Raw genomic sequence first — 27,472 nt, forward strand, 5'->3', positions numbered from 1 at the left:
CCTCCCTCTCCCCCTCCTCCCTCCCTACCTTCCCTTCCTTCCCCCTTTCTTCCTTCCTGCTGGCTTTTTTTCCCCCTTCTTTTCTTAATTTAAATTTCATTTTTTAATTTTTTTAATAATAATTTTTTATTATATTATGTTAGTCACCATTACAGTACATCCCTAGTTTTTGATGTAAAGTTCCATGATTCATTACTTCCGTATAACACCCAGTGCTCAATGCAATATGTGCCCTCTTTAATACCCATCACCAGCCTATCCCATTCCCCCACCCTTAATTTAAATTTTAGATAGTTAACATACAGTGCACTGTTGGTTTCTGGAGTAGAATTCAGTGATTTCATCACTTACATACAACCCCGGTGCTCATCATAACAAGTGCCCTCTTTTTTTTTTTTTTTTAGATTTATTTACTTATTGTAGAGAGAGCATGCGAGCAGAGGGAGAGGGAGAAGGAGAATCTCAAGCAGACTCCCCGCTGAGCACAAAGTCTGACTCAGGGCTCAGTCTCACAACCCTGAGATCATTACCTGAGCCAAAACCAAGAGTCCAATGCTTAGCCAGCTGAGCCACCCAGGTGCCCCACAAGTGTCCTCCTTAATACCCATCACCCATGGGGCTCCTGGATGGCTCAGTCCGTTAAGTGTTTGCCTTTGGCTTGGGTCATGATCCCAGAGTCCTGGGATTAAGCCCTGCGTCGGGCTTCCTGCTCAGTGGGGAGCCAGCTTCTCCCTCTCCCTCTGCCACTCTCCCTGCTTATGCTCACTTTTTCTCTCTAATAAATAAAAAAAAAATATCTATCACCCATTTAACCCATTCTCCCACCCACCTCACTCCATCAACCTTTAGTTTGTTCTCTATCATTAAGGGTCTCTTATAGCTTGTTTCCCTCTCTCCTTTTTTCTTTTCCCCCTTCCACACTTTTTCTTAAATTCCATATATGAGTGAAATCATAATGGTAATTGTCTTTCTCTGACTGACTTATTTCATTTAGCATAATACATTCTAGCTCCACCTACCTTGTTACAAATAGCAAGATTTCATTCTTTTTAATGTCTGAGTAATATTCCACTGTGTATAATATATACCACATCTTCTTTATCCATTCATTAGTCAATGGACATTGGGCTCTCTCCATAGTTTGGCTATTGTTGATAATTTTTTTTTTTTTTTGAGATTTTATTTTTAAGTAATCTCCATATGGAACTTGGGGCTGGAGCTCACAGCCCTGAGATCAAGAGTCACACGTTCCACTGACCCATCCAGATAGGCACCCCTGAACCGGCTTTAAAAGAGCACTGAAGAGATGCTTTTAGGTCATTCGTTGAACTAAGATCATTCATTCTTCAACTGTTAATGCCATATTGGAGCAATGCGTAGCCTTACTGGTCAGGGAGTGAAGAGGATGTGAAAAAAGTCCTCACTTTTGGGAGACTTACCAAGTTGGCAAGTCGCACACACAAAGCTAAATCATGTGTGTGGGACCCTGTCTGGGCCGAAGTAGAGGGGAAGTTACCCCTGTGTGATTGTGTTAGAGGAGAAAACATGTAGAGAAATGTGCTAACTTTTTAGGGAAGTATTGCCATCGGATACCATGGTCAGAAAATCCCTGGCTGAACAGGTGGAGATTCTAAGCCTTGATCCTAATGGGATCAAGTGTGTCCCCCGCAAGAAAGGGATGTGGATTTGGAAGAGTGGGTGGTGGCTGCAGTGTTCCAGGGAATGGGCTGTCGTATTCAGGGGCTTATATTTTCATTCTGCCGACTGGAATTCTTGAGGGGTTTTTGGGTAGGTTTTGGGAGAGTAACTTTGGTGCTGTTCAGGTGTTTACTGGAAGGAAAAGATAAGCGGCAGGTCTGCTTTATAACACTGATCAAAGTAGACAGCTTTAAAAATGTAAGTTACCTTTAGAAGTATTTTGCTCAACCTAAGAAGTAAAGGCATAGGAGTATAGAGGAAATACCAGGATGAAGACTGTTATCACCAGTCTGACGTAGCCCAACGATGCATGGCTTTGGTCTAGAAGTAGAAAGTGGCAACTTCTAATAACAAGCTTTCTTGCGGAGACATTGTTTGTCTTTTCCCGAACATTTATGAGCAGGACGAGGGACAGAGATAATTACAGGAACAGTGGGGGGTTGCAGGGAATGGGGAGAAGGTACGCAGGCCCAGTGTCGTCATGAAGGATGTAACTGGGGAACGTGGACACTCCTAAAAATAGAGTAAAGAAAAGGAGAAAGACTTGGAAAATTAGAAGAAGTTGAGTGCTGGGCAGAGGGAAAGGAAAGTAGCACAAACATGTCACAGTGAATTAAAAAGGATCACAGGAAGGGCTGCACAGAGCTCTTTTCTTCCCCCTTATTGCCCTCTCCTCTCTCTCCCTATCCAGAGACTGCACAATTCCCAGAAAGGCAGAGTCCTTCAGATAGCCACAATTCAGAAAACAGTCCTTTTGGGGAATAACAGAAATGAATGGGGCAAAAGCAAAGGTTTTGTTCTTATGCATGATTAATTTGGGGCTGGAGAATGTTTTTTGTTTTGCTTTTGTAGTCCGCTCTTTGTGACTTGGAAGACAGGGCGGGACAAGCGGCTTCGTGGCTGCATTGGGACCTTCTCAGCCATGAATCTTCATTCAGGACTCAGGGAATACACGTTAACCAGGTAATGACACCAGACATAAGCTCTGTAGATAAATTGACTAGAATTGAAGCAACTGCCTGACTTTATTTCTTCTAAGTGGTAAAGTTTGAGTGTTCTCTTGTTGGTAATCAGGGAGTATGGGGGCTTGAATCTGGTGAGTCACTTACCAGTTCAGGTATAGACAGTTAATAGCATCAAGTTATTTTTAGCATATTAGTACTGATGGGTAATCAATATCCGCTGCATAGCTCAGGATTCATAAATATTGGGGCACGCAGTGTTGGCTCCCGGCTCCAGAGCAGCCTCACTTATGTTTTCTGTCCCCTCCAGTGCACTTAAGGACAGCCGATTCCCCCCCTTGACCCGAGAGGAGCTGCCTAAACTTTTCTGCTCTGTCTCCCTCCTTACTAACTTTGAGGATGCCAGTGATTACCTGGACTGGGAGGTGAGAACAGCCGCATTTGGAACTCTGCATCTCTCGTTGCATTTGGGTTCGGGTTAGTACATGGTAATGTATCTCCTTCATTGAGACAGGGTATAAGAATGTGAAAGCTGAGTTTGGAAGCAATTGGGGGCCACATAGGTGACAGGAAAGGTGCTGTGATCTTAGAAGTAGGAAGAAATGTGAAGTCTTTCTTCTTTTCCTGTGTCTTCCCAGTCCACTTTTGTTCCATCTAATAGGATGTGATACTGGGGATAAAGAGAGCGTTCCAGATCCCTCTTGGTAAGCCCTTGAGTAAAAGCTGTTGTGAGGAATCGTGAGCCTAGATCAAAACCCTGTGGTATGTTTAATGGAGTAAATTAAAGGTGGGATATTTAAGATTATTGGATGAGCTAGTGAAAATTTATTTCTACAATCCTCATACTCGGAGAGGTGGCTATTTGTAGGCTCACTGCTTCCCTCAAGCTGAAGTTACATTGACTTCTATACCTGAGGGAAAGAGTTGGTCGTGAAAACACAGCAGGTTGTCCTTTTCTCAGACTTGGATCAAGCTGGTCAGGGGGCAGTGTCAATTAAATGTGGATGCCTGAAGTTCCATTAGAGTAAGTAAATGCTCTTTATTTGGTTATTTCTCCTGTAGGTAGGGGTCCATGGGATTCGAATTGAATTCATCAATGAAAAAGGCGTCAAACGTACAGCCACGTATTTACCTGAGGTTGCTAAGGAACAAGGTGAGTTTGACAAATGGAATTTCAGTGAAGGATACTATTGACAGTGTCACCATTTAAAGGCAGGAAAGTGACGTGTATTGTCTTTCAGCCCAACTTCAACAAAGACTGAGTGCATTTCTTCCTCTTAGTGTCTATCAAAGTCTTATAGATGAGAAAAAAACTCCAAAAAAAATGCAGGAGCTGGAGAAGAAAAGGGGTAAAGACTTCCCATACTCACCCCTGTGTTTCACTTCCTGTCAGTGAAAAGTTTTATTCCTTGGCCCCCAAAACTAGTGGTAATTGTAGCAAAATTCCAGCAATCACTTGGACCATATTGTGGAGTCCATTGTAAAGGGAAGTTGCCCATATCGGTGGGTTTTGAACTTTTGATCATTAATTATTAAATAGTGTTACAGTTGGAAAAAGGCAAAACATAATCTTCTGGGTTTTTTGGTTTTTTTAAGAACTCAGTAGGTAATAAGTTCTTATAATGGGACAATAAAGGTAGGAAGTGGGTTGGGTAGGTTTTCTCTTTAAAAGAATATTTGGAAGGATGCCTTTCAGTGTTGCTTGTATGTTCTGTGATATGTAACCCAGTTTTCTTTTTCTCTCTTCTCTTCATCCCTCCCACCTCCCTCCCTTCTTTCTTGTCTGTTTTTGAAAATAACATGTAAAACACACAGTATTTATTGGGTGTGAACCTGCAATAAAGAGAAGTACCCAGTTCAATGTGTCAATGAACTAATTATGTGGAGAGTGATTGCCTTATTGGGTTCCATCATGGTTGTGTTTAAACTTTCTCAAAAGCAGTGTGGATGTGCATAAAAAGGAAGCCTTTTAGCCACTTTGAGGCCATAAGTCTAACATTTTTGTACAGGAAGGGATACCATAAATATTTCCTAATAGTGAGATGTGGCGATAACAGGTAATCAGATTACTTGTGCCATTTGAAAATTGGTTGGCAAAATTTTAAAATTGGGGGTAATTTAGGGGTTTCTCTTTGGTTTTCAGTTTTTATGTGTTTGGTTTTATCTGTTCAAAATGTGCAGGAGCAACACAGCGATCTGTGTGTGAACAACTTTCCTGTCCCTCATGAAAGATTAGCTTCCTTCCTGCTGTCAGTTCTCTGTAATAGAGAACAGGACTCCTAGAAATCATCAGTAAAGGAGGCCACACAAAGGAATACAGGCTGCAGAATTTGAGTTCTCTCCTCTCACAGATAATTATACTGGGATCACATCTGACAGGAAAGACACAGGAGCAGGGGGCCTGGGGAGAGCCGTTATGGTGTATGCCGGGTTATCATCTCATGTCTTTGATTCTACTTGGATGTCAGTGAGGCAGACGGGGCTCTAGGGATGTGGGGCCAGTGTCCAGGGCTCCCTTTGACCCTAGCAGACCTGGCTGCTTCTCTTTTCTTGACGTGTGAGAACATACCCTACTCTTGTGTCATCGTGCACTGATCTCAGTGTGCCTCTCTTCTCCTCAGACTGGGATCAGATCCAGACAATAGACTCCTTGCTCAGGAAAGGTGGCTTTAAGGCTCCAATTACCAGTGAATTCAGAAAAACGATCAAACTTACCAGGTAACCCACTGTCTCATTTTCCTTGTCATTTTAATTTAGCTCGGGTTGGATGGAGGATACTTTTGATGGAAAGGGCTAGAAAAAATTTTCTCTGTTAATGTCCCTAAACTAAAGAGGTATGGGTCAGGTTTAAGCTGGGAGGAAGCAGTGGCAGCAAAGGCAAAGACTTCCCAGCGTCCTGGGCATCTCTGCAGCTGAGTCGATGGCAGAGCCGGAGCAGAGTTTAGGCCACGATCAGGTGGTGGATGTCTTCACCAGACCCACTGCTTGGGAGGCTTAAGGGAGCAGACTGAGGTCAGGAATGAAGGCTGTCAGCGCAGAGGTCCAGGGTCGCATGAAGTCACATGCAGTCAGGTGGCAGGGGATACAGGTGGCATGTTAATAGAATAGTGAGACAGTGCTTTTCACAGAGTTACAAGGAAACGCCCCTCTCGTTGGGGGAGTCTGCCTTGTGTAGTAGAATGCACACGGACTTGGAGTCTGAATCCCAGCTCCACCACTGCCTAACTATGGGACCTGGCCCAGTTACTTACTCTGCCTCTCTGAGGGGGAGGGGGACTTTTCCTGTATGTAAGAAGTGAATGATAATGCCTTGGGGTTGTTTTAGAGTGTGGTAAGGTAACGTATGAAGATTTCTAGCCCAGCGCCAGGCAATAATTATAGGTGGTCAGTAGATGTCAGTTCTCTTGCCATCCCTACTGAAATCGGAAACACTGAGAGGTTTAGCTTCTGTGGGCTTCTGTGGGCCTCTGTTGGCCCCCTCATCTGTAAAATACTGAATAATCATATACTAACCTCACAGGTCTATTTGGAAGATAACCCAGTGTTTTTGAAATGCTTTGGATTCCAAAAAAAAAAAAAAAACTTCAAATACAAAGCATTATTATTATTATTATTATTATAATTTATTTGAACAGCCATTTCCCTGTCAAAATTCAGGAATAATCACCTTGCAGTGGAGGAGTGATTACAGTGGGAAAGAGATGGCTCTGGGTAAGGATTGTCACACCCAGCTCCTGTGGTCTGTAGTAGGCTCCATAGGTTTGTAACACCCCATGCTTCGCATCCTGACTCATGGCTCTTTCCAGAGCAAAGCCAAAGTGCTATGAATTCTGTTCTGATGACCCTGTGATATGATATGGCATATTCATCTGGGAATTGAGACCCGTCCTATATAGCCCCAGGATCCTTTAACCTGCTTCATCAGAATTTGACCCAGAATTAGGTATCTGTGCCCCTTTTAGTTATAAATAACTTGTTTGTTGCTTTTCTGCGAATTGAGGTTGCATTTCTGTCAAATTTATCACATTTTATGCAGTAGATATGCAGTTTGCACTGGGCATTGGTATAGCCATCTTCCAGTCTGCCACCCGTGTGATTTGACCTTGACATTCTTCATCCAGACCCCAGTAGCAGATTGCTTAAGAGCAGCCTGATAAGTAGTGTTTAAAGGTGGGATGTGCAGAAAATACATTCTCAGGGGTGAATTGTGATTGTGCTTTTTCATCTTGTTCATTTGTAATAACAACATTGTTTTCTTGTGCTGTCTTTCATTTTCTGTAAGTAAGATTGCTCTTGGTCTTCCATTTTATTCTTTCAAAATGTGGAATAAGCTTTTGGTTTTCTCTGCTGAGTGACTTTACAGAACGAAGAGTTTGAGGTTCCTAATACCCTTTCCTGTTTCCTTATACAGGTACCGAAGTGAGAAGGTGACAATCAGTTATGCAGAGTATATTGCTTCTCGACAGCACTGTTTCCAGAATGGCACTCTTCATGCCCCGCCCCTCTACAATCATTACTCCTGACACACGGCTGCATGACCAGTCCCACCCCCCTGTGGCCACCAATGGCTATGACATCATTGGAGCAGATGCCTCCTCTTCCTGGTCCAGTTACTTCTATTACTGCACCATTTTATGATGCTAGCTTCCGTTGCCAAGTCTGCCTCCAGCGACTGAGGGGGGGGCGGGGTTATACTGAATGAAACAGAACTTGAGGGGCCCAAGCCTTATCTCAGCCTTTCCTCAATATGGGGTTCCGTTGGATTGGGGCTCCTCCATGACTAGTGAGAATTACCGTGTGGGTTCAGAAGACCCTTGGCATGCAGGTGCCGCTGCTGATTTGCCGCCTCTGTGTTGGCCACACAGTGGAAGCCGGAATTGATGGTCCATGAAGGCTTACCCACACACACCCCTACAGCCTCCCCAGATCAAGTAGGTGTATTCCCCTGGCAGTCTGGGCAACGGAGACCAACAAGAAACATTTTTAGGTTGTTTTAAATTCCTTTTTTAAACTTCCAGTTTATTGCGTACCAAGAGTTGATCACAACCTCCATGCTTCATAAGGACGCCATGTTAGGGTTGAACGTGGGCACCATGAGTCCTCTGAGGCTCCTGGACAGAGACCCACATCAAGATCGGAAGCCCTTTGGATGGCGTTGCAGATCTCATTGCTCAATTAGCCTCGAAGGTTTTAATTCTCATCCCACTCTCAGTTGGATTTTCTGGCACTCTTCCTGCATTGAGTCTCCTGGTATTGAACAGAGCTCTGTGGTGTAGCCTGCTGAGGACTGCACTGGGATGCCCATGGGAGGTCCCGAAATCATCGCTGCATGAAGTGAAAAAGGAGAGACCTCTTCCTTACCACCTGGCTACCTCACTCCTCTACTGGTAGCAGTGCCTATAGCTGGATCTAGGTTCTCAGAAGGCATAAATGTTCCAACAAGCACTTGGGTTGGGCTTTAGAAGGACACATTGTCATAGGAGAAAATCCAGGGTCTTCAAGCTGTTTTTCTTTTCAGGCAGACATCCTGAGGGACCTTTAAGCAGAGGAGTTCCTTTGTCTGGGTTGCCTGGAGAAGTGGGAAGACTGTTGCTGTTTCAGTCCTTTCCAGGACTTTAGAACAAAGCTGTGTAATTAAACAAGATGAATCTTTATCTTGCCTAACATGCTGGGACTCTTCACCCCACCGTGGCAAAGTTCCAAATAGCTCATTTTATCCTAGGTCATTCAGACTTTCATGTGGCATATTTCCCTTCCCCATTGTTGCTGATTCCAAATAGCTGTCAGCAAGTTTCTCCTCCCTCTTGCCTATTCTTCCCTCATTTGGTGGCAGAGTTCATAGAAGCTGGGGACTTGGAAGATGCTCTGGAAACACTGTCACAGAGGCACTGCTGAAAGGATTCACAGGAAGAGGTGGCCAGTTGGAAGGATGGACCCGGAGGGTGATACACTGGTTGCCAGCAACATGGTTAGAGAACTCTTGAAGTGGATTGGGTGTCAGTCCGGTGAACACCATTGTTTTGATTTAATTTATTTTTTAAAGTTTATGTGGTGATGGTGTGGCTTACCAAAATGGGCAAATATCCAAATCAAAAGAAATTTTGAGTTTTCTTCTGCCCGGAATGGGGAAGGGGGAGCAGGGACATAATCCACGAAATGACACACATGCCATTCTAGGCATTGCTGTCTCATTTCTTGGAAGAAATGGCTGAGGATGAGCAGATTTGCTTGGCACCGTCCTCTGCTGTTCATGAGGATATGGAATGTGCAAGGGAAGTGGGCTGATCTCAGGATGCCCAGGTCAGGCCGCACCACCCTATCTTAACTCTTGTGCTGTGTTCTCGCATCCTGCCACTTTTCCCTTGCAAGGTTAATGAAAAAAAAGCTTTTGAAGATGAAGGGATTGTTTCGTGATTTCCTGCTGCTGAGAATAATAAATGTCTTGTTAACAAACAAATGTGACGATAGTTACTCTTAGGTGCCATGGATTGATGTCGGGGTGGTCAGCTCCAGACTAAACCACCCGCCTCCAATTTGTACAACAGTATTGATACATAGGGCTACACTCACTACTGTTCAAGTGTTCTGTGTTAAAAGTTGTGTTTAATTTCTAAAGATTAAAAAAAGCAAAAAAATTGGTGCTAAACTTTCACCCCTGAGCACGCTCAGTGAGACTGGTCATGCAAGCATTTACTACAGTGCCATGCTCTTCAAGCCTATTTTGTCTTGTAGAAATGTTGCCCTATTTGTCTTCCCCAGTGTATAGTATATTTTTTATTTTATTTTATTGAGGGTGGGGTAGGATACCTGCCATTTATGAAAATGAACAGAAAATTTAAAAACCCACGAAATGGGGAAAAAAAAAATCAGTGCACAAGAATTGGGCTGATTAAGCCCAGCACCACACTGAAGTGGGCTCAGTGGGTTTTGGAGTGAAGAAGCCTTACTCCCTGCACATTCCCTCATGCTCCCATACAAGTCCAGCAGTGGAGATGCTCAAGTCCCTCTGGCCTTGTCAGGGGGAGTCAGGAGTCGACCAAGGAAAAACTATTTGGCCCCATAAGGAATCCCGCTGTCAGTGTCTGTCCTGAATGGGGCCTAGTCAGGAAGCAGTCTGGAAGTGTACAGTCATGGTCACCTCATGAAGATGTGTGGCAGGTGGCTCTCAGGAAAAATATTAAGTCTGGATCATCCATGTGGCAGCTTTGCATAGGGAGATGACGGCTCCGAACTGGAACTGAACTGCCTTCCACATGCTTGACCAAAGCCGTGATGAGGGTGGCCGGTACATGTGTGAGTGGCAGGTCTAAAAAGAAGGGACTGTTTTCTGCTTGGTGTTGACTTTGTCCTTGGGCTGCTCAAGCTGAACAGTAGGTGACTGCTGTTAAGGAACCAGCCCATGTTGGCTGGTTCAGTTCGGAGTGTGTTTCATCCCTAGCTGTGAGTGCCTTTTGGTCTGGAAAGTTGGCTTGTCTCATAATACCCACAGCTAGGACATTCTCTCTGTAATTATGAATTGTCCTTGTTTTACGTTAACTAAAAGAGAATGTCTTTGATCACTAGAATTTGTCGGTGTTGGATTGTTTCCACTGTGAGGTTCTTAAACTTTTTCGCTTCATACTATTAAAGCAACTCATGTTAGAGACCCTTTCAACATGAAAGGTTTGTAGTTGAGACATTACATATATTTTGTTGTTTATAATAAAAATCATCTATACAGAAGTCCTGGGTGTTAATTTTAATATTTGCACAAGACCTGTTTTCCATGATACGTTAACACCTACACTTTCACTAACTGTTGATGCTATTTTCTATTGAGATTCTGGAGCGTAGGGAGTTATGTGTTTGTTTTGTTTATTTTCATTCTTACTTCCCTGAAGCAAGAGACTTTGTATGGCCTTCAGTGCAAAGACTTCAGACCAATTCTTTGTATTACACTTGGTTGCCTCTTGGCTATATAACTTCTGAGTGCAAATCATTGAACTCTAACGAAGTATTGTAGAGAATAAATCATAATGGGTAAAAATTGTCTTTGTCCTGCCTTTTTTTTTTTTTGAATAATGGTAACAACTTTTTTTTTTTAAGTTTATTTCCGTAATCTTTCCACCCAACAAGGGGCTTGAACTCACAACCCCAAGACCCGAGAGTCTGACACTCCTCCAGCTGAGCTAGCCACGCGCCCCTCACAATCTTTTTTTTTTTTCTTTAAAGCTCTTATCTATTTGGGAGAGCGCACACACGCACAAGCGGGGGTGGGGGGGGGGCGGCAGGGAAGCAGGCTAGATCCCAGGACCTGGGGATCATGACCTGAACCGTAGGCAAGTGCTTAACCGACTGAGCCACCCGGGCGCCCCAATCCTTTTACTTTTGAAGACAGCCAACCAGATGGTGCTTTTAGTCAGCCTGTGTGTTTTGCATGGTGTCCATGATCCTCAACATATTTTTTTATTTGCACTTCTGTGTTTTTGTGTGGTTCATAGCAATGCTACTGGCTTTTTAGAACCGAATTTCCTGAACCAAGGTTCATATACCCTTTAAAATTTGGGTCTCTCTGTAAAGAAGGTTCATAGTTTTCATTAGATTTCCCTTTGAAACTGACCTTATCCAAAAAGCTAAAAGCAACTGGGCAGGGGGGAATGCTCAAATTTAAGATCTCATTTGGGGACTAATTAATCCAAGCAAAGACCCTGGGACATACTGGTGTGGTCTAACCTGAAAGGGAAACATTTTGGAGGGCCCAGAAAGGATGAGAAGTGTTTGAAGAAAAGGGCCCAAATAATTTTTCAAACGTATAAATATACAAGTGCTACGATTGTCAGCCTTAAGTTTAAATCTTTATTTGAAAGGATGTTAATTTTTTTTTTTTAAGATTTGATTTGAGAGAGCGCACAAGCAGGGGCAGAGGGAGAGGCAGACTCCTCTGCTGAGCAGGGAGCCTGACGCGGGGCTCGATCCCAGGACCCTAGGATCACAACCCAAGCCCAAGGCAGACGCTTAACCTACTGAACACCCAGGTGCCCCCCCCTTTTTTTTTTAAAGATACCGTTCTGAGGCCCTTACACTTGGCAGAACTCCTAAGCATATGGCTACAGTTATGCATGCTGTCAGGGTTAGATAATTTGGAAATAGACTACAAGCAACTGTTTAAACACAAATTGGTGATAATGCTGGGGTGTCTGAGAAGGATTCTCCGTGTATTTTGTTTTTTCTTTTAAGATTTATTTAAGAGCAGGGGGAAGGGGCAGAGGGAGAGAGAGTCACCCTGAGATATCACCTGAGCTGAAACTAAGAGTGAGACGCTTAACTGATAGAACCACCCGGGCAGCCCAGATTCTGTTTCTTAAAGAGAAATTTTGGTTCTAGAAATTAGTGTTCCATATCATAATACTGCCTGCAGTTAAACATCATGAAATTCCATATCATTGGGTTTTTTGTGTTTTTTTGTTGGTTGTGTGTGTGTGTGTGCTGGTGGTGGTGGTAAAATGTGTATGACCTAAACTTTGCCATTGTATTTAGCTTTTTAAAGATTTTATTTGAGAGAGAGCATGCACAGAGGGAGAGGGAGAAGCAGACTCTCTGCTGAGCAGGAAGCCTAACACGGGGCTCGACCCAGGACCCCAGGATCATGACTTGAGCAGAAGGCAGACACCGGACTGAGCCACCCAGGCGCCCCTAAAATGTGCCAGTTTAATCATGTGAACTAAGCCACCTGGTCAGAAACAGTGGGTCTAATGCTGGGGGTGGGGGAGGTGCTCTAAAGCTGCTTTCAGATCAGTCCAGGATTTGACCTTGGCTTGAATACCTGTCTTTGAGATAACTATTCAGTGAGCTGCTTGAAGGACTTGACTCTGAACCGATACCGCACAAAGAACCGTAGTAGTGTCCTGAGGAACGTACTGCAAGTGCTGTTCCTTCTGAGTCTGTTTTCCTCATTCTAAAATGAAGCTCTGACAAGGATTCCGGATCTCTTCCTGCTCCTTACTCTCTGATTCTGTGAGGTTCTGTATGCTAGAGCAAATAGAAAAACAAGTGACCCCTCCAGTTTCAAGACTGTAACTTTTGCTGGGAGAACTGAACAGGAAAGAGGTCTCAAAGTCACCGTGAGCCACTCAAGACCCTGCTACCAATCTGACCTCCCACCGACTATCCCCAGTATGGCCATTCTTTCTTTGATCCCACCCTGGTTCCTGACGAAAGAAACCCAGGATGCCGATCCTGGAATCTTTAGGCTGGCGGGCTGCTAGGCCTGAGCTCAAATTTCGGTCCTGCTCTTTATGAGCCAGACAGCTAGTTACTACTCTGAGCCAAATGTTCTGTTTTGTGACAGGACTGTGAACCTCCAAGGTAGCCTGCTGGAAAGGCTTTGCCCAGATGCCAGCACACTGTTGCAATGGCTGGATGGCTGTGACTCTCTGAACTGTTGTCCAGTGCCAGATGTACGTGGGGACAACTGGGCAAGTATCAAACCCTCTCAGAACCCTAAGCTACTCTGCACATGTGAAAGGAGGAAGCTTAACTATGCTCTTCAAGTCAGGACAGGCTTTCTGAAAGAGGTGGGTGCTGAAGGAAGCCCAGCTTGACCTCAAGAAGAGAGGGCTTTTCAGGTAGAATCTAACAGTGCCAGCACAGGGCTCACTGCCCTGTCACACTGCCACAGGCCAGACAGGCTTTAGAATCCAAGAGCGGGACTTCCAGGGCAGCCCCCTGGTTTTTGTACCTGGAAGTCAAGGGCTCTTTGCAGAATCACACAACCTCCTCCCACCCCCATACACCGCATTCCTTTGTATTTCTAGAGATTGTATTAATAGCAAAAAGCAGAGGGTTACATGTTTATTCCTTTGACTTCCTTGGTAGCACTTACCAACAGATTTCCTTCCAGCAGCGGGTGCCAAGATTTTTTTTTTTTTAATTTATGAGAGAATAGCTTAAATTGGGAGATTCTGTGCATTAACTCTGAATGTACATTAACTTTGAAAATGGGAAACACCATAGTATATTAGGGGCAGAACACTTGGGTCCAGGAAAGACATTAGTGATTCAGTCCACAAGAGATTCTTTGAGTACACCAAAAGTAACAAAAGGTGTAAATTATTATTTGGATTGAAAAAATGATAAAGGGGCACCTGGATGGCTCAGTCTGTTAAGCGTCTGCCTTTGGCTCGGATCCTGCTCAGCGGGGAATCTGCTTCTCCCTCTCCTTCTGCCCCTCTCCCACCTTAACTCATGTTCTGTCTCCTCCTCTGCTCTCTCTCTCAAACAAATAAATGAAAATCTTTTTAAAAATTAAAAAAAGAGAAAAAATGATATAGCAACATTAATATTTATTACAGCAAACATTTGTATAAGTTCGTATAATTACTGTTTTTCTTCTTTTCCCAAGAATGATATAATGAAAATTACATTTAAGGAAACTGAAATATGAAATTATCTTAAAGAGTAAATATTCCTCATATGTACCTGATAATTTCATTCATGTTACTCCTCCCCAATCTCTGTTTGACTAAATGTTAAAGAGCAGTTTCAGTGCCAACCCCCGCTCCTCAGATGTCTTTTAACTCACCTACCCTCAACCAGAAGTGACTTTTTTTGCTATGGATCCTTCCATAGCATTTTCCTTGACTTCTCTCTTTTCTCTTACCACTTTCCACTTTCTTTTATTATGGAAAATAAGTCCAGATCTTGCATCAACTACTTTTGGTGATCTCCTTGTAGGGACAGATTTATGACTGAGTCATTTTTTTAACTCCAGGGCTTTCCACGTAAGTGTTTATAATGGTTTCCTGAATGAAAATGTTATGGGCAAACCACCTTGTGAAACATCATCCTGTGTATTATTTTTCTCCTTTCTTCTTCACCTGTTGATGTCTCTCCTACTGCAAGTGTGTAGAACATACCGAGCGTTGGGTATCCAGCTAGTCCTTGGGCCTGCACATGGTAAGGGCCAGTAGGCATTAGGTGCTCTGTAAGGGTTAAGTTCTGCCTATACTATATAACCTACTATTATTTTACCCAATACATTTCTTCTGGAAATACAGAAACAGCAAATTAATTTTGTAAAAATTATATTTATAAATCAAAAGAATACAGGTACATATTCTTGTCTGGTAATATCTTCATTCATTTCTTCGTAAAAATAGTTTAAATGATACCTAACATCGTTCACCAGAGAGACAAGTAATGGACTGATTATTTCCTTTGTTGTACAATCTTCTATTTTCTCTTAAGTTGAAAACAACAACGTTTTTCATTTGCTTACTTTTCTATGTATCATCCAAATATTACAACAAATGTATTAAAGGCCTCTCAGTATCACTTCCCACGTGCTCAGAAGTATCAGAATAATCCATTACAAATCAATTTCTTAAAGACTTTCAGGGAACCTCTACACTCAATAAGGGGCTCAACCGACTAAGCTAGCCAGCCACCCCAATCAAATTTTCTAAATACTTAAGCGTTGAAAGAAGTTCCACCGTTTGTTTTCGGAGTCACTAACCCAGCTTTCCATCCCCGCGAGTCCATCGGCTCAGTCACTTAGCGCGCTTCTGCATTTCCTCTAACCCTTCCCGGTCCCTGGCAAGCAGGCCTTACGACACTTCACAGGTGAGGAAGCTGAGGCTCAGAAAGGCCAAATGACCAGTCCCAGCACGCGCGCCAGAGGGATCCTCGCTGCCCCAGGAAGCTCCACGACCCCGCCGCCCCGGTCGGCCCGGCCAGCCTGCAGGCCCACGCCGCTCCCACCAACCTCCTTTCCGGGCCTATCTACCCCGCCCTCTTCGACCACGCCCCTTCCAGGGCCGAGGCCCGCGCTTCCGCGCTTCCGCGCTTCCGGAGTGGGAGTGCTTCCGGCGTGTGCGTGCGCTTCCCAGCGCGGTGAGCCCCGGCGTGCTGTGGCGATGGCGGCTGGCGGTAGCGACCCGCGGGCCGGCGACGTAGAAGAGGACGCCTCACAGCTTATCTTCCCCAAAGGTGGGGCTGGGGCTGCGCGACTGTCGCGCTGTCCTGCGTGTTCGCCGCAGGCCTGGCGTTGCCCACGCCTCGCCCAAGGCCTGGCCGTGGCGGGCAGCCGGGCTGGTAGCGGGCGCGGAGCGGGGCGGGGAGAATGGGGATGCGGCCATGGGAGGGGCCCGGGCGGGCTCCGCCAGGGTTCCTCGAGAGGGGCCCGTTAGATTCCACGCCTGCTACCCTGGAAACTTCGGCGCTCGGCGCCTAGCGCCACACTGCCCCTGAGCAGTTTATTTTATCTGATAAACCGCGAAGTGCTGCAGGGATGTGGCTAGGATGAACAAAGCCGACAGTAGTTACAGTGGTAAGGACAGATTTTAATAAGTAATACACCATTGTACGGGCGCCTGGCTGGCTCAATCCGTAGAGCATGCTAGTCTTTTTTTTTTTTTTTTTTAACATTTTACTTATTTATTTGAGAGAGAGCATGGGGAGGGGGGAAGAGGTGGGAGGCAGAGGGAGAGAGACTAGGGGATTCCCTGCTCAGCGGGATTCCCTCACCCGGGACCGATCCTAGGACTCTGGGATCATGACGTTCTCCAAAGGCAGACGCTTAACGACTGAGCCACCGCGGCCACGCGAGCCTGTTAGTATTAATCTCAGGGTCCTGAGCCTGGGCACGGAGCCTGCTTTAAAAAAAAAAAAAAAAAAAAGTAATACACGATTGCTATAAGGAAAAGAGGCTAGCGTGGACTGAACTCAATTGCGACTTGTACAAAGGTGACTGGGCGTTTCAAAGGGAGAATGAAGGAGTGGAAGGGTTAGCCGGGTCTCCATAGGATCAAGGAAGTGAAAAATTACAAAAAGCGGGATGGGGGATTGATTGGTCCGTTCGAAACCCATTTTGGTTTGTTAGCTGGTGCTTATGGGATTTAGGCTTCTACTCCCACAGCTCTTTCTCTGAACTGAGAGACAGGGGCCCTATCTTCAGGTGTTGGCTGTGACAAACAGTACATTATTTTTAACAGCAGCTGTCCGTTTTTCACTGGCAGGTGCTTTATTTTTTTTTTTTTTAAGATTTTATTTATTTGACAGAGAGAGACACAGCGAGAGAGGGAACACACGCAGAGGGAGAAGCAGGCTTCCCGCTGAGCAGGGAGCTGGATGCCGGGCTCAATCCCAGCACTCTGGGATCATGACCTGAGCCGAAGGCAGACGCTTAAGGACTGAGCCACCCAGGCACCCCCTGGCAGGTGCTTTAAAGGGGCTAGGGTCAACCTAGGAACGTGGCCTTGAGCTGTTAGAAATTATGTTAGTATTTTGCTCATGTCTTTTTGGGCCAAAGTTGAGGCCCAAAACCAGGGCTCAGAGGAGCCTGGCTAGTGTTTGGTCAGAGTCTTTGTCAGATGGCTACAAGTACAGCACATTTCGCTATCAGCGAACTTCCTTTGTGCAGTGAGCTCTACTTTATTTGTAATTTAGAAACTGAAAATAAGCAGGAAGCTTAAGATTTTTAAAATACCATATTTTGCAGGTACTGGAAAATGCAAAGTAAATAGGGGAAACCGTAACAATACCCACCTGTTTTTAAATTATTGTATACACAGTTAAAAAAAAAAAAGTGAACTCCACACCCTTTCACCCAGAGGCAGTACTGTAAACAATTTAGTGTTTATCCTTCCAAACTAATTTTATGTTTATTTATAAATATATACATACGCCTTTTTCTTTGTAAAAATTAGATTATGCAAAAGGAATGTTATAGCCTTTTAAAAATTTGACGATAAATTGTGTAGTCCTTTTTCTTTCTTTTCTTCTTCTTTTTTTTAGCTCCAGGCCTTTTTCTTTGTAAAAATTAGATTATGCAAAAGGAATGCTATAGCCTTTTAAAAATTTGACGATAAATTGTGTAGTCCTTTTTCTTTCTTTTCTTTTCTTTTTTTTTTTTTTAGCTCCAGGCCCAGTGTGGGGCTTGCACTCACTATCCCGAGATCAAGTGTCAAATGTTCTACCAACTGAGCCAGCCAGACCCCTCGTCCTTTTCTTTTATTTTTTTATTTTTTATTTTTTTTTAAGATTTTATTTGTCAGAGAGAGAGAATGTGTGTGCGTTCACAAACTGGGAGAGCGGCAGGCAGAAGAGGCAGAGCAGGCTGTGGGAGAAGCAGGCTCCCTGCTGAGCAAGGATCCTGATGTGGGGCTCCATCCCAAGACCCTGGGATCATGACCTGAGTCGAAGGCAGACGCTTAACCGACTGAGCCACCCAGGCACCCCGTAACTCACTGGAATTTAAATAAAAACTTAAAGCTAGAAAAAATAAATGAGCGTCAAGATTTGTGTGATGATAAATATTTGAAGTAGGTTTAGTTGGGAAACTACGTAAGGTGAAATCTAGCGCCGCCTGGGTGGCTCAGTAGGTTGAGCGTCTGCCTTCGGCTCAGGTCTCAATCAGAGTCCTGGGATCCAGTGCCCTATCGGGCTCCCTGCTCAGTGAGGAGCCTGCCTCTGCTCCTCCCCCTGCTTGTGCTCGTGCTGTCTCTCTCTCCCTGACAAATAAATAAATAAAATCTTTTTAAAAAATTATGAAATCTAGAGGGTAAGGACTTCTGGCCACAGGTCCGATGCCTAGTATGTAATAGGCAGTGATCTGGGCAAATGAGTAAATAACAGATCTGTACAGGTACAAAAATAGAATCTGGGATGCGTTATTAATGTGTGTTGCCACATATTTGGCCCTCCTTAACATGTAATAATTCTTAAAATTGAGAGTATAATATTAGTATTATGGAACTAGATTATCAGCTCAAAGAAGCTAAAGAGGAGTAATTGTTGGCTGTGCTCTATTTTGAAATCAGTAACTGGCCTCATTAGGATAATGATGTGTCATTATTTAATAACACATCCAGGTCAGGTTCTTTGATGTTAGAAACTGTCTAGCCAGATTGAGCTAAATTTTAGTATCTTATGAACTCTCCTGTGCCTTGTGGCAGATAAGTCTGGATGAAGTTAAAGCTGTGTATATGAAGCCTCTGGATTTATGAAGGGACAAAAAGCTGCTGTTAGTCTCAAGGCAAAATGAACATTTAGAAGCTGTCTTTTGAAGGAATATTTTCAGCTGACATTTGTGCTTCTCACAAATAGAGTTTGAAACAGCTGAGACGCTACTAAATTCAGAAGTTCATATGCTTCTGGAGCATCGAAAGCAACAGAATGAGAGTGCAGAGGATGAACAGGAACTTTCTGAGGTCTTCATGAAAACTTTAAATTACACAGCCCGTTTCAGTCGTTTCAAAAACAGAGAGACCATTGCCAGTGTCCGTAGGTGAGTGCTAAAAGAAAGTTTTTATTAATCCATACTGTTGGACATCTGCGTGTAAAATGCTTTTGCCTCCACCACTGCCATCCCATGGGCATCATTTGTACCATTGATGTAAGAAAAATAACGTCTTTGTCAAATCGCTTGTAAGACCAAAATTCTCTTTGGCCACCTTCCCATATACCTGAAATCCCAATGACCATCCTGCACAATAACCGCTGTTAGTTTATTCTTAGTCTTCCAGATCTTTCCCATGCATTCACATACATACATATACACCTATAAAAAAACGCATAGCAGTGTTTGTGGGGTTGTTTTTTTTTTAATGAAGTGGGCTTATTTATTATTCACCTGAAATGTCTTCAAGATCTTTATATGTTGATAAATATAAATCCAGAGCATTCTTTCTGAATCCTTGCTCTGCCTCTCAGAAGGCAGCTTTTAGCATTTTTCCCTAGGGCATTGCTTCTCAAATTGGGTCGGATGTAATCTGGAAAACAGTGATGTGCTAAGGCGTATAGGAGGCCATGGGAAAAACACATCTTCAAGTATCAGTTTTATTTGATGGTAGGTGATTTAGAACATTTCTACATCAAAACAAACAGATACCAGCATATTGTGGAATTCTTGAATTAAATTACAAGATTTAAAACCTTGCAGATGCATAAAGTCATTTGAGCCTGTGCCCCCAGGTCGCCTAAGGATACTTGTTTGCTCTGCTCCAGTGAAAATGCTTGAGAAGTACTCCCTTAGGAAAAGCAGGTGTACAAAAAAGATGTATATACACAGATACTTTCAGAAAGCTATTTATAATAGCCAAGGTGGGGGGGAACCCAAAACATTCAACAGTAATTAAATAAATCTTGGTAAATCATTTGGTGAGCTAATATATTGTCATTCAAATTTTGGCAGAAAATGAAAGTGATGAGATTGTATATGAAGTATATATATAATCTTTCTAAAAAGCAAGTATGTGTATCTTCTAAAAAGTGTGGATGTACACATGGAGAAAAGATTGGAAGGAAATGTGCAGTGCTTCCAAGCAGAACTACAAGCTGCTAGGCCTAGGAGATGATCTGGACACATTCATGAATAAAAGGTCTCAATATTATAAACATGTTGGTTCTCCCCAAATTAATGTATACATTTAGTGCCATTCTGCAGCTTCAGGGGAATGGGGGGAGCTAATAAAATGATCTTAAATTGGCAGAATGGTCAGGAAAAAAATTTTTGAGAAAAATGAAAGGGGAGGGAGTGCCTGGGTGGCTCAGTTGGTTAAGCATCAGCTTATGATGCCAGGGTTGTGAGATCAAGCCTGTGTGATGCTTTACGCTCGGCATGGAGTCTGCTTAAGAATCTCTCTCTCGGGGCGCCTGGGTGGCACAGCGGTTAAGCGTCTGCCTTCGGCTCAGGGCGTGATCCCGGCATTATGGGATCGAGCCCCACATCAGGCTCTTCCGCTATGAGCCTGCTTCTTCCTCTCCCACTCCCCCTGCTTGTGTTCCCTCTCTCGCTGGCTGTCTCTATCTCTATTGAATGAATAAATAAATAAAATCTTTAAAAAAAAAAAAAAAGATTCTCTCTCTCCCCCCGCCCCCCAACACATGCATGCTTTCTTTCTATCTCAAAAATAAATAAATCTTCAAAAAAAAATTAAGGAACAGATTCAAATACAAATCAATTTTATGTGAGTCCAATATATGGTAAAGATGGCACTATTATTTAGAGAGGAAATATCTTTAACAGAGTTTATTTTTTTTAGAGAGTGAGAGCACACGTGGTGTTGGGGAGGGAGGGAGAGAGAGAATCTTAAGCAGGCTCCCCACCTAGCACAGAGCCCAATGTGGGCTCATCTCATGACCCTGAGATCATGACCTGAGCCAGAAATCAAGAGTTGGACGCTTAACCAGTTGACCCACCCAGGCACCCCTAGAGGGGAAATATTTTAAAACAAAGTTTGAACACTACACCTTATACCATACTTAATTCGTAAGGAATTAAGGATTTGAATATAAACCATGGTGAATAAAAGTGCTGTTTGATAATATGAGTAAAGGAATGTATTGTTTTGGCTGTGGTTAGTAGGACTTTAAATGTGGGGAAACTTGATTGACTAGTTGAATGTAAGCTTTGTGAGGGCAGGAAGTTGGTCGTGCTCATCACTGTGTTAACCTCATTGTAGGCACTAAAGAGTGAATGAATAAATTTGCATAAATATCTTTAAACTTCCCTACATAAATTAAATGCCATGTGTAAAATGTAAGTATAAATAAATGGGGAAAGGATTGTTATCCTTAAGTTTTTTATATCCTTAATATTAAAACTCCAACAAAGAATAAAAAGATAACACCAGTTTTTAGAAATGGACACAGTCTCCAATTAGAGGTTCAATTTGAATGAGAACTTCAAATGGCTAGCTAATTCTCGTGAAATAATGCTCATCTTCAAGGAAATCAAGGAAATGGTGAAAGAGCTAAGTAGATTTGAAAAGATTAAACAGAATGGGAAACCTACATGTAATGAGTAGGGGAAATGGGGAAACAGGATTTATTGCTGGTGGAGGTGTTAGGGCACTGTCTCTCGAGACTCCTGTGCTTTGACTGGATAATTCAACTTCCAGGAATTTATCTTTAAAACACATAGTAATTAAGTACACAAAGAAGTGTACATGATGTTCAAAAAGCACTATTTAAAATGGTGAATTGTGGGGGCACCTAGGTGGCTCAATTGGTTAAGCCTCCAACTCTTGATTTTGGCTCAAGTCATGATCTCAGGGTCATGAGATGAGCCCACATTGGGCTCTGTGCTAGGTGGGGAGCCTGCTTAAGATTCTCCATCGTTTGAGTATCTGACTCTTGATTTTGGCTCAGGTCATGGGCATGAGCCCCACGTTGGGCTCCGTGCTCAGCAGGGAATCAGCTTGAAATTCTCTTCCTCTCCCTCTGCCCCTCCCCACTCTCACTGTCTCTCTGTCTCTCTATCTCTCAAATAAATTTTAAGATAAATGGTGAATAATTAGAAACAATTGAAATGTTCAACAGCAGGAAATTTGATATATTAATTATGGCACAGCCTTTCCAGTGGAATGCTATGTTCAAGGTGGAGTTATGTGTACTGGGAACCACAGGAGATGATAGTTTCATGAACACACACTTCTGCCCTTTTTGTAATTGCAAGAATTGGTATCACCAGACCTCTCTTTGGCAGTATTATTCACTCAAGTGTTCTTCACCTCCAATCTCTGGTCCCAGGAATACCCCTTGGCAAGATTATTATAAGAACAGATAAGTGCTCATTTGATTCAAGGAGGGACACTTTGGTTAGACAGGAGTTAATATTATGCTTTTATTAAGATTAGTGAATTTTTGGTGGCAGCTAGTGGGGAATGAGATCTGTTCAGGTTACATATTGCTGAGTAATAAATAATCCTGAAACTTGGTGGCATAAAGCAAAAAAAAAAAAAATGGAGTTATGTGTGTACTAACGTGGAAAACAGCTACTGTGTTGTTGAAAAAAGGCCAATCACAGAATAACATTTGTTACGATTCCTTTTTTTTTTAAGTTGTACTGTCTCTCCCCCCCCATTTTTTTTTTTTTTTTTTTTTGGATATAAAGAGGAAGGGAAGGGGATCTCCATGAAAATGTTAATGTTCGTTATTTCTGGGTAGGAATTCAGGTTATTTTCACCTTTTGGGGATTTCTTTGCATTGTTTATAAATGAACATGTTCATTTCACAGCAAACCCCTCCACACAGATACATAGACTACTTTATCAACTAGTGTATGTGTCTGTATATACGTATGCACATATATGTGTGTGTGTGTATAGTAAACCTCTTCCCATGTAACTAAGTTGATAATATTTTCTTTAGTAAATGAATATGGCTTTACTAAGTGACAGATTACTAAGTGACAGAAAGTTATGAAACAGAATGTGTGAGTTTATATTCTAAAACAGAAAAGTGTGTGGAATGGTACACTAAGGTAATTACATTGATTTTGTGTAGGTAGTGATATGGGTAGCTTTTGTTTTTCTGTCTTGTATTTTTGAAATTTTGTATAACTAATATGCTTGTAATAGAATGATAAAGATTGTAAATGTTTTGTTTCTTTTTTTTTTTTAAGATTTTTATTTATTTATTTGACAGAGAGAGAGACAGCCAGTGAGAGAGAGAACACAAGCAGGGGGAGTGGGAGAGGAAGAAGCAGGTTCCTAGCGGAGGAGCCTAATGTGGGGCTCGATCCCATAATGCCAGGATGACGCCCTGAGCCGAAGGCAGACGCCCAACCGCTGTGCCACCCAGGCGCCCCCAAATGTTTTGTTTCTGAACAGATAATTAAGGTCTTCTCTGAAACCAAATTTACCATGGATGAGCTCTATTTTTTTTTAAGATTTTATTTATTTATTTGAGAGAGAAAACAGAGGGAGAGGGAGAAGCCGACTCCCTGCTGAGCAGAGAGCCCAACTTGATCCCAGGACCCTGGGATCATGACCTAAGCCAAAGGCACATGCTTAACCAACTGAGCCACCCAGGCACCAAATGTGTAAGAAGCCAAGATAGCATTTGACAGCGTTTCATACAGTTTGAACTAGAAGTGCATTTAAAATAAGATGCAGTTTACACACATTTGTACAAAGTAAGGTATGCCTGTTTATTTTTTAGATTTTTTTTTTGTTTTACATAAGTTTAAAAGAGAATTTCCTCCAAGTTAAGATACACAAACATCATGTGTTTGACGTAAAATTAATGACGAAAGAAGCAAGGTAGAGTGATAAGAGCAGAGAACAGCAAAATAAATTCTTGGCGAAAGGATTATATAGTCCGTGAGGTGTGTATATAAGTAGTTTTTCAAAAGTTATAATAGCAGGGGGTTCTCAGGCCTGATGTGCCCTGCTCACTTTTGTTGTCTGCCTGATTTCATTTTAACTTCCCGTTCTCCAGGAATAGGAACAGGATGTGTTTTGAAAGTGGGATTTTGTAGCCAAGCTAACCATATAGAAAGATTGCAAGTGCTTTACTTTTTTCTTACTTGCTAACTACCTTTGATTTTCTTTTTCCTACTCATCATTCTTTGATTTTTGTTTTGTTTTGTTTTGATTTTCTTCCCCACGGTCAGCTTGTTGCTCCAGAAGAAGCTTCATAAGTTTGAGTTGGCCTGTTTGGCCAACCTTTGCCCAGAGACTGCTGAGGAGTCAAAGGCATTGATCCCAAGGTTAGTACAGTCACTGTGCTAAGTTCTGTATATTAAATTCCTACAAGTAGAATTACTGTTTCTAAAAGATGTATGCATTTAAAATCGGGACAGTTAGCACCAACATTGAATGGGGTGCCTTTTTTAACAGTGTATGAAAATGATGGTTTTATAGCACACCAACTGTTAGCAAAAATGTGGAACAGCTGAATCTCTCACACTGGTGGTAGGAGTGCAAATTAGTATAGTCACTTTGGAGAGCAATTTGGCTGCATCTAGTAGAGTTAAAGATGATTATACCCTGTGACCCAAAAATCCATTCCTGGATACATGCCTAAAAGCAACTCAGGCAGTTCCATAAGAAGGCATGTATTCTGATGTTCATTACTGCAGTGTTAGTAATAACAGAAATTTGACAGTCTGTCAGTAAACAAGGGGGTGGGTAAATAAATAAATAAATCATTTATGTAGCAGTGAAAAATTAATGAACTGGAACAACATGGAATAATAACAAATACCAAAGTCATTTTAGAGTGAAAAAATTGCAGAAGGATACATGTAGTATGATGCCATTTCCTATAAAGTTTAAAAACAGTGCTGCGTATGGCTTAAAGATACATTTACATATGTATATAGTAAGTATAAAAATATGTATAGGAGGGGCACCTGGGTGGCTCAGTTGGTTAGGCGTCTGCCTTCAGCTTGGGTCGTGATCCCAGAGACCTGGGATGGAGCCCCGTGTTGGGCTCCCTGCTCAGCGGGGAGCCTGCTTCTCCTCCTCCCTCTGACTGCTGCTCCCCCTGCTTGGGCGCTCTCGCTCGCTCTCTCTCTCTGTGTCAATAAATAAATTTAAAAAATTTTAAAAAATGTGTAGGAATGATAAATACAAATTTAGGATAATGTTTAATTCTGGGGAAGGTATTGTGATGAGGGAACATACACAGAGCCATTAATTTGTTCCTGTTGTGTTTATTAAAGAAATTTAAATCAAGTAGTGGTAACTGTTAAGGTTAACTTATTTTCTATACTTTCTTAAATCTCTGAAACCCTTCATATGTTTTTAAAAGGAGCAGCAGAAATAGAGCTGAAGGGTAGAGGTGTATGTTTAGAGAAGTGGGCAAGTGGTGCTCAAAGATGAACGTGTGTATTGTGGGTCGCTGAGACACTCATTTCTTCTGGTTTTCTTCCTGTAGCCTGGAGGGGCGGTTTGAAGATGAGGAGCTACAGCAGATTCTTGATGATATCCAGACCAAGCGCAGCTTTCAATATTAATCTCCAAATACCGCTCTGCTGCTGAGGGAACTACATCGCAAGCCCAGCACCACTGCCCTGGTGTGTGGAGCTGACTTACACAGAAATTCCATTGCAGAAGACACTTGGGCTTCCTTTGGATAGAACAGTCCAGCTTGGTCTTGGTTTAGGTTGCTATTTCAGACTTGACTGTTGGACCATGATAACCTGACCTTGCCTCTGGCAAGGGTGAGGTGGGGTGATGCACATATAAGCTACACTATTGACTACCTCATACCACGGTTATTTTAAAAAAAAATTTTTTTGTTTTAAGATTCTATTTTTTTAAGTAATCTCTACCCCTATTGTGGGACTTGAACTCACTACTCCAAGATCAAGAGTGGCATGCTCCACTGACTGAGCCAGCCAAGCACCCCTTTTTTAAGATTTTATTGTTTTAGCCCCTGTGTTATTTTTGATTCCTAAGATTTCATGTTTTAATTTCAATGTGTTTATAGTTTTTGCATGTACTTTTGCATAAGATGACAGTCTTCTCTAAATGCAAAAGGAAGAATTAAGGGGCACTTGGCTGACTCACTTGATAGAGCACGTGACTCTTGATCTCGGGGTGGTGAGTTCATGCCCCACATTGGGCATGGAGCCTACGAGAAAAGACAAGCAAAAAATCCCAAACAGGAACCCCAAATACAAATGCAAAAGGAAGACTTAAACCAGCCCTGTGCCATCATCTGAAATCCTTATGGAAAGGATGATGGTGCTAATGACTGTGAGACAGCATTGGCATCATCGTGCTTAACCCAGAAGTAAGGAAGAAGCTCACCATGGAAAGCAGTTACACCAAGGATAACTGCCAAGCATGGAGGGCCCGTACATAGCCTTGAGGTACATCAGCATTTGACCTTTTTTTCTTCGACTGTTGAAGAGTATAGATTTGGAGGAGTGGTCCTAAAGCACTATTTTCTCCTAAATTAAGATTTTTTTTCCTTCAGAGGTCAGGCTTGAAGGACTGATCACTTTGAAGACTCCTTGGATGGGGCATCCAGTCCAAACCTCTGTCTTGCTACTTAGCGGCAGGTGATGTCTGATGGGGGTGATTTGGAAAGAGGGAGCCTGCCCCTTCCTGAGCCACTACAGTGAAGTCACTCGATGTAAAACAAGTTGGGGGAAACTATTTTAATAGCTAAACATTCTAGCTTTGTGCAGTGGCAGTATTGTAGCCAATGAGGTTTATCCAAGGTGCAATTGTTGCTAATTGAAAGAAAAAAATTGCTAAACATTTTAGCTTTGATTTTTCTGAAAGGAAAAATATGCCTGTTTTCTTCACAATTTGGAGATTTTTTCTTTGGAGCACTTGTTGGCTGCAAATGAACGCATGATTCAAATAAAAGGTTGGAGAAATAACAAAGTTACCTTTTTTTTTTTTTTTGTAAGTAGGTTCCACACCCAATGTGGGTCTAGAATTCAAGACGGAGAGATCAAGTCATATGCTTAACCAACTGAGCCTGCTAGAGGCCCCAACAAAGTTACTTTTAAAAATTAAGATAGTTTGGGGCAACAAGCTGGCTCAGTAGATAGAGCATATGACTCTTGATCTTGGGGTCATGAATTAGAGACCCACGTTGGATGTGGAGTTTAAAGTAAAAATATATAGGGGCAGGGCACCTAGGCGGGTCTGTTGGTTAAGCATCTGCCTTCGGCTCAGGTCATGATGCCAGGGTTCTAGGATCAAGCCCTGTGTTGGGATTCCTGCTCAGTGGGGAGTCTGCTTCTCCTCCCTCTGCCCCTCCGCCCAGCTTGTGCTCTCTCTCGCTCGCTCTCAGGCACGCTCTCTCCTCTCGAATAAATAAATGAAATCTTTGGGAAAAAAATAAAAAGAGGTTTGATATCTGCTGGCTAAGACAAAAATAAACTTTTAAAAAATTCTTTTAACTTCTGAAATGACATGGTTTCTAAGTCACCGACATTCTTGGTCAGTATTTGAAGGAAATAATCTTTTCTCATCCTTGGGCAGCTTCACTTCTTTGAGACTCATCACTGTTCTGAGTTATAAAATGTGGGTAATAATTGTATCTATTCCATAGATATTTTGAGATTACTAAAAAGAGCTTAT

The 27,472-nt window shown here is 42.7% G+C and overlaps 2 protein-coding genes and 1 pseudogene across 4 annotated transcripts in view; all 3 read left to right on the plus strand.

Annotated features, from left to right (window-relative positions):
- Window positions 1-10,686, plus strand: part of AMMECR1L (AMMECR1 like) — a 21,972-nt gene extending 11,286 nt beyond the window's left edge. For all 3 annotated transcript variants that reach the window (XM_034654334.1, XM_019808437.2, XM_002927699.4), the window contains 5 exons: window positions 2,551-2,661; window positions 2,971-3,085; window positions 3,723-3,813; window positions 5,282-5,378; window positions 7,072-10,686. In XM_034654334.1, the coding sequence (XP_034510225.1) occupies window positions 2,551-2,661; window positions 2,971-3,085; window positions 3,723-3,813; window positions 5,282-5,378; window positions 7,072-7,183 (526 nt within the window). In that variant the 3' untranslated portion in view covers window positions 7,184-10,686. The remainder of the gene's footprint in view (window positions 1-2,550; window positions 2,662-2,970; window positions 3,086-3,722; window positions 3,814-5,281; window positions 5,379-7,071) is intronic.
- Window positions 10,687-15,468: 4,782 nt separating this feature from the next.
- Window positions 15,469-26,767, plus strand: POLR2D (RNA polymerase II subunit D). The gene is made up of 4 exons (XM_002927700.4): window positions 15,469-15,626; window positions 18,744-18,924; window positions 24,037-24,132; window positions 25,305-26,767. Exons 1-4 carry the CDS (start codon window positions 15,554-15,556, stop codon window positions 25,381-25,383), a joined length of 429 nt encoding a protein of 142 aa, XP_002927746.1. The 5' UTR covers window positions 15,469-15,553; the 3' UTR covers window positions 25,384-26,767.
- LOC117801358 lies at window positions 26,554-26,665 on the plus strand (annotated as a pseudogene).
- Window positions 26,768-27,472: the final 705 nt, after the last annotated feature.

The sequence above is a fragment of the Ailuropoda melanoleuca genome, chromosome 2 (assembly GCF_002007445.2).
Source record: "Ailuropoda melanoleuca isolate Jingjing chromosome 2, ASM200744v2, whole genome shotgun sequence".
Classification (NCBI taxonomy): Eukaryota; Metazoa; Chordata; class Mammalia; order Carnivora; family Ursidae; genus Ailuropoda; species Ailuropoda melanoleuca.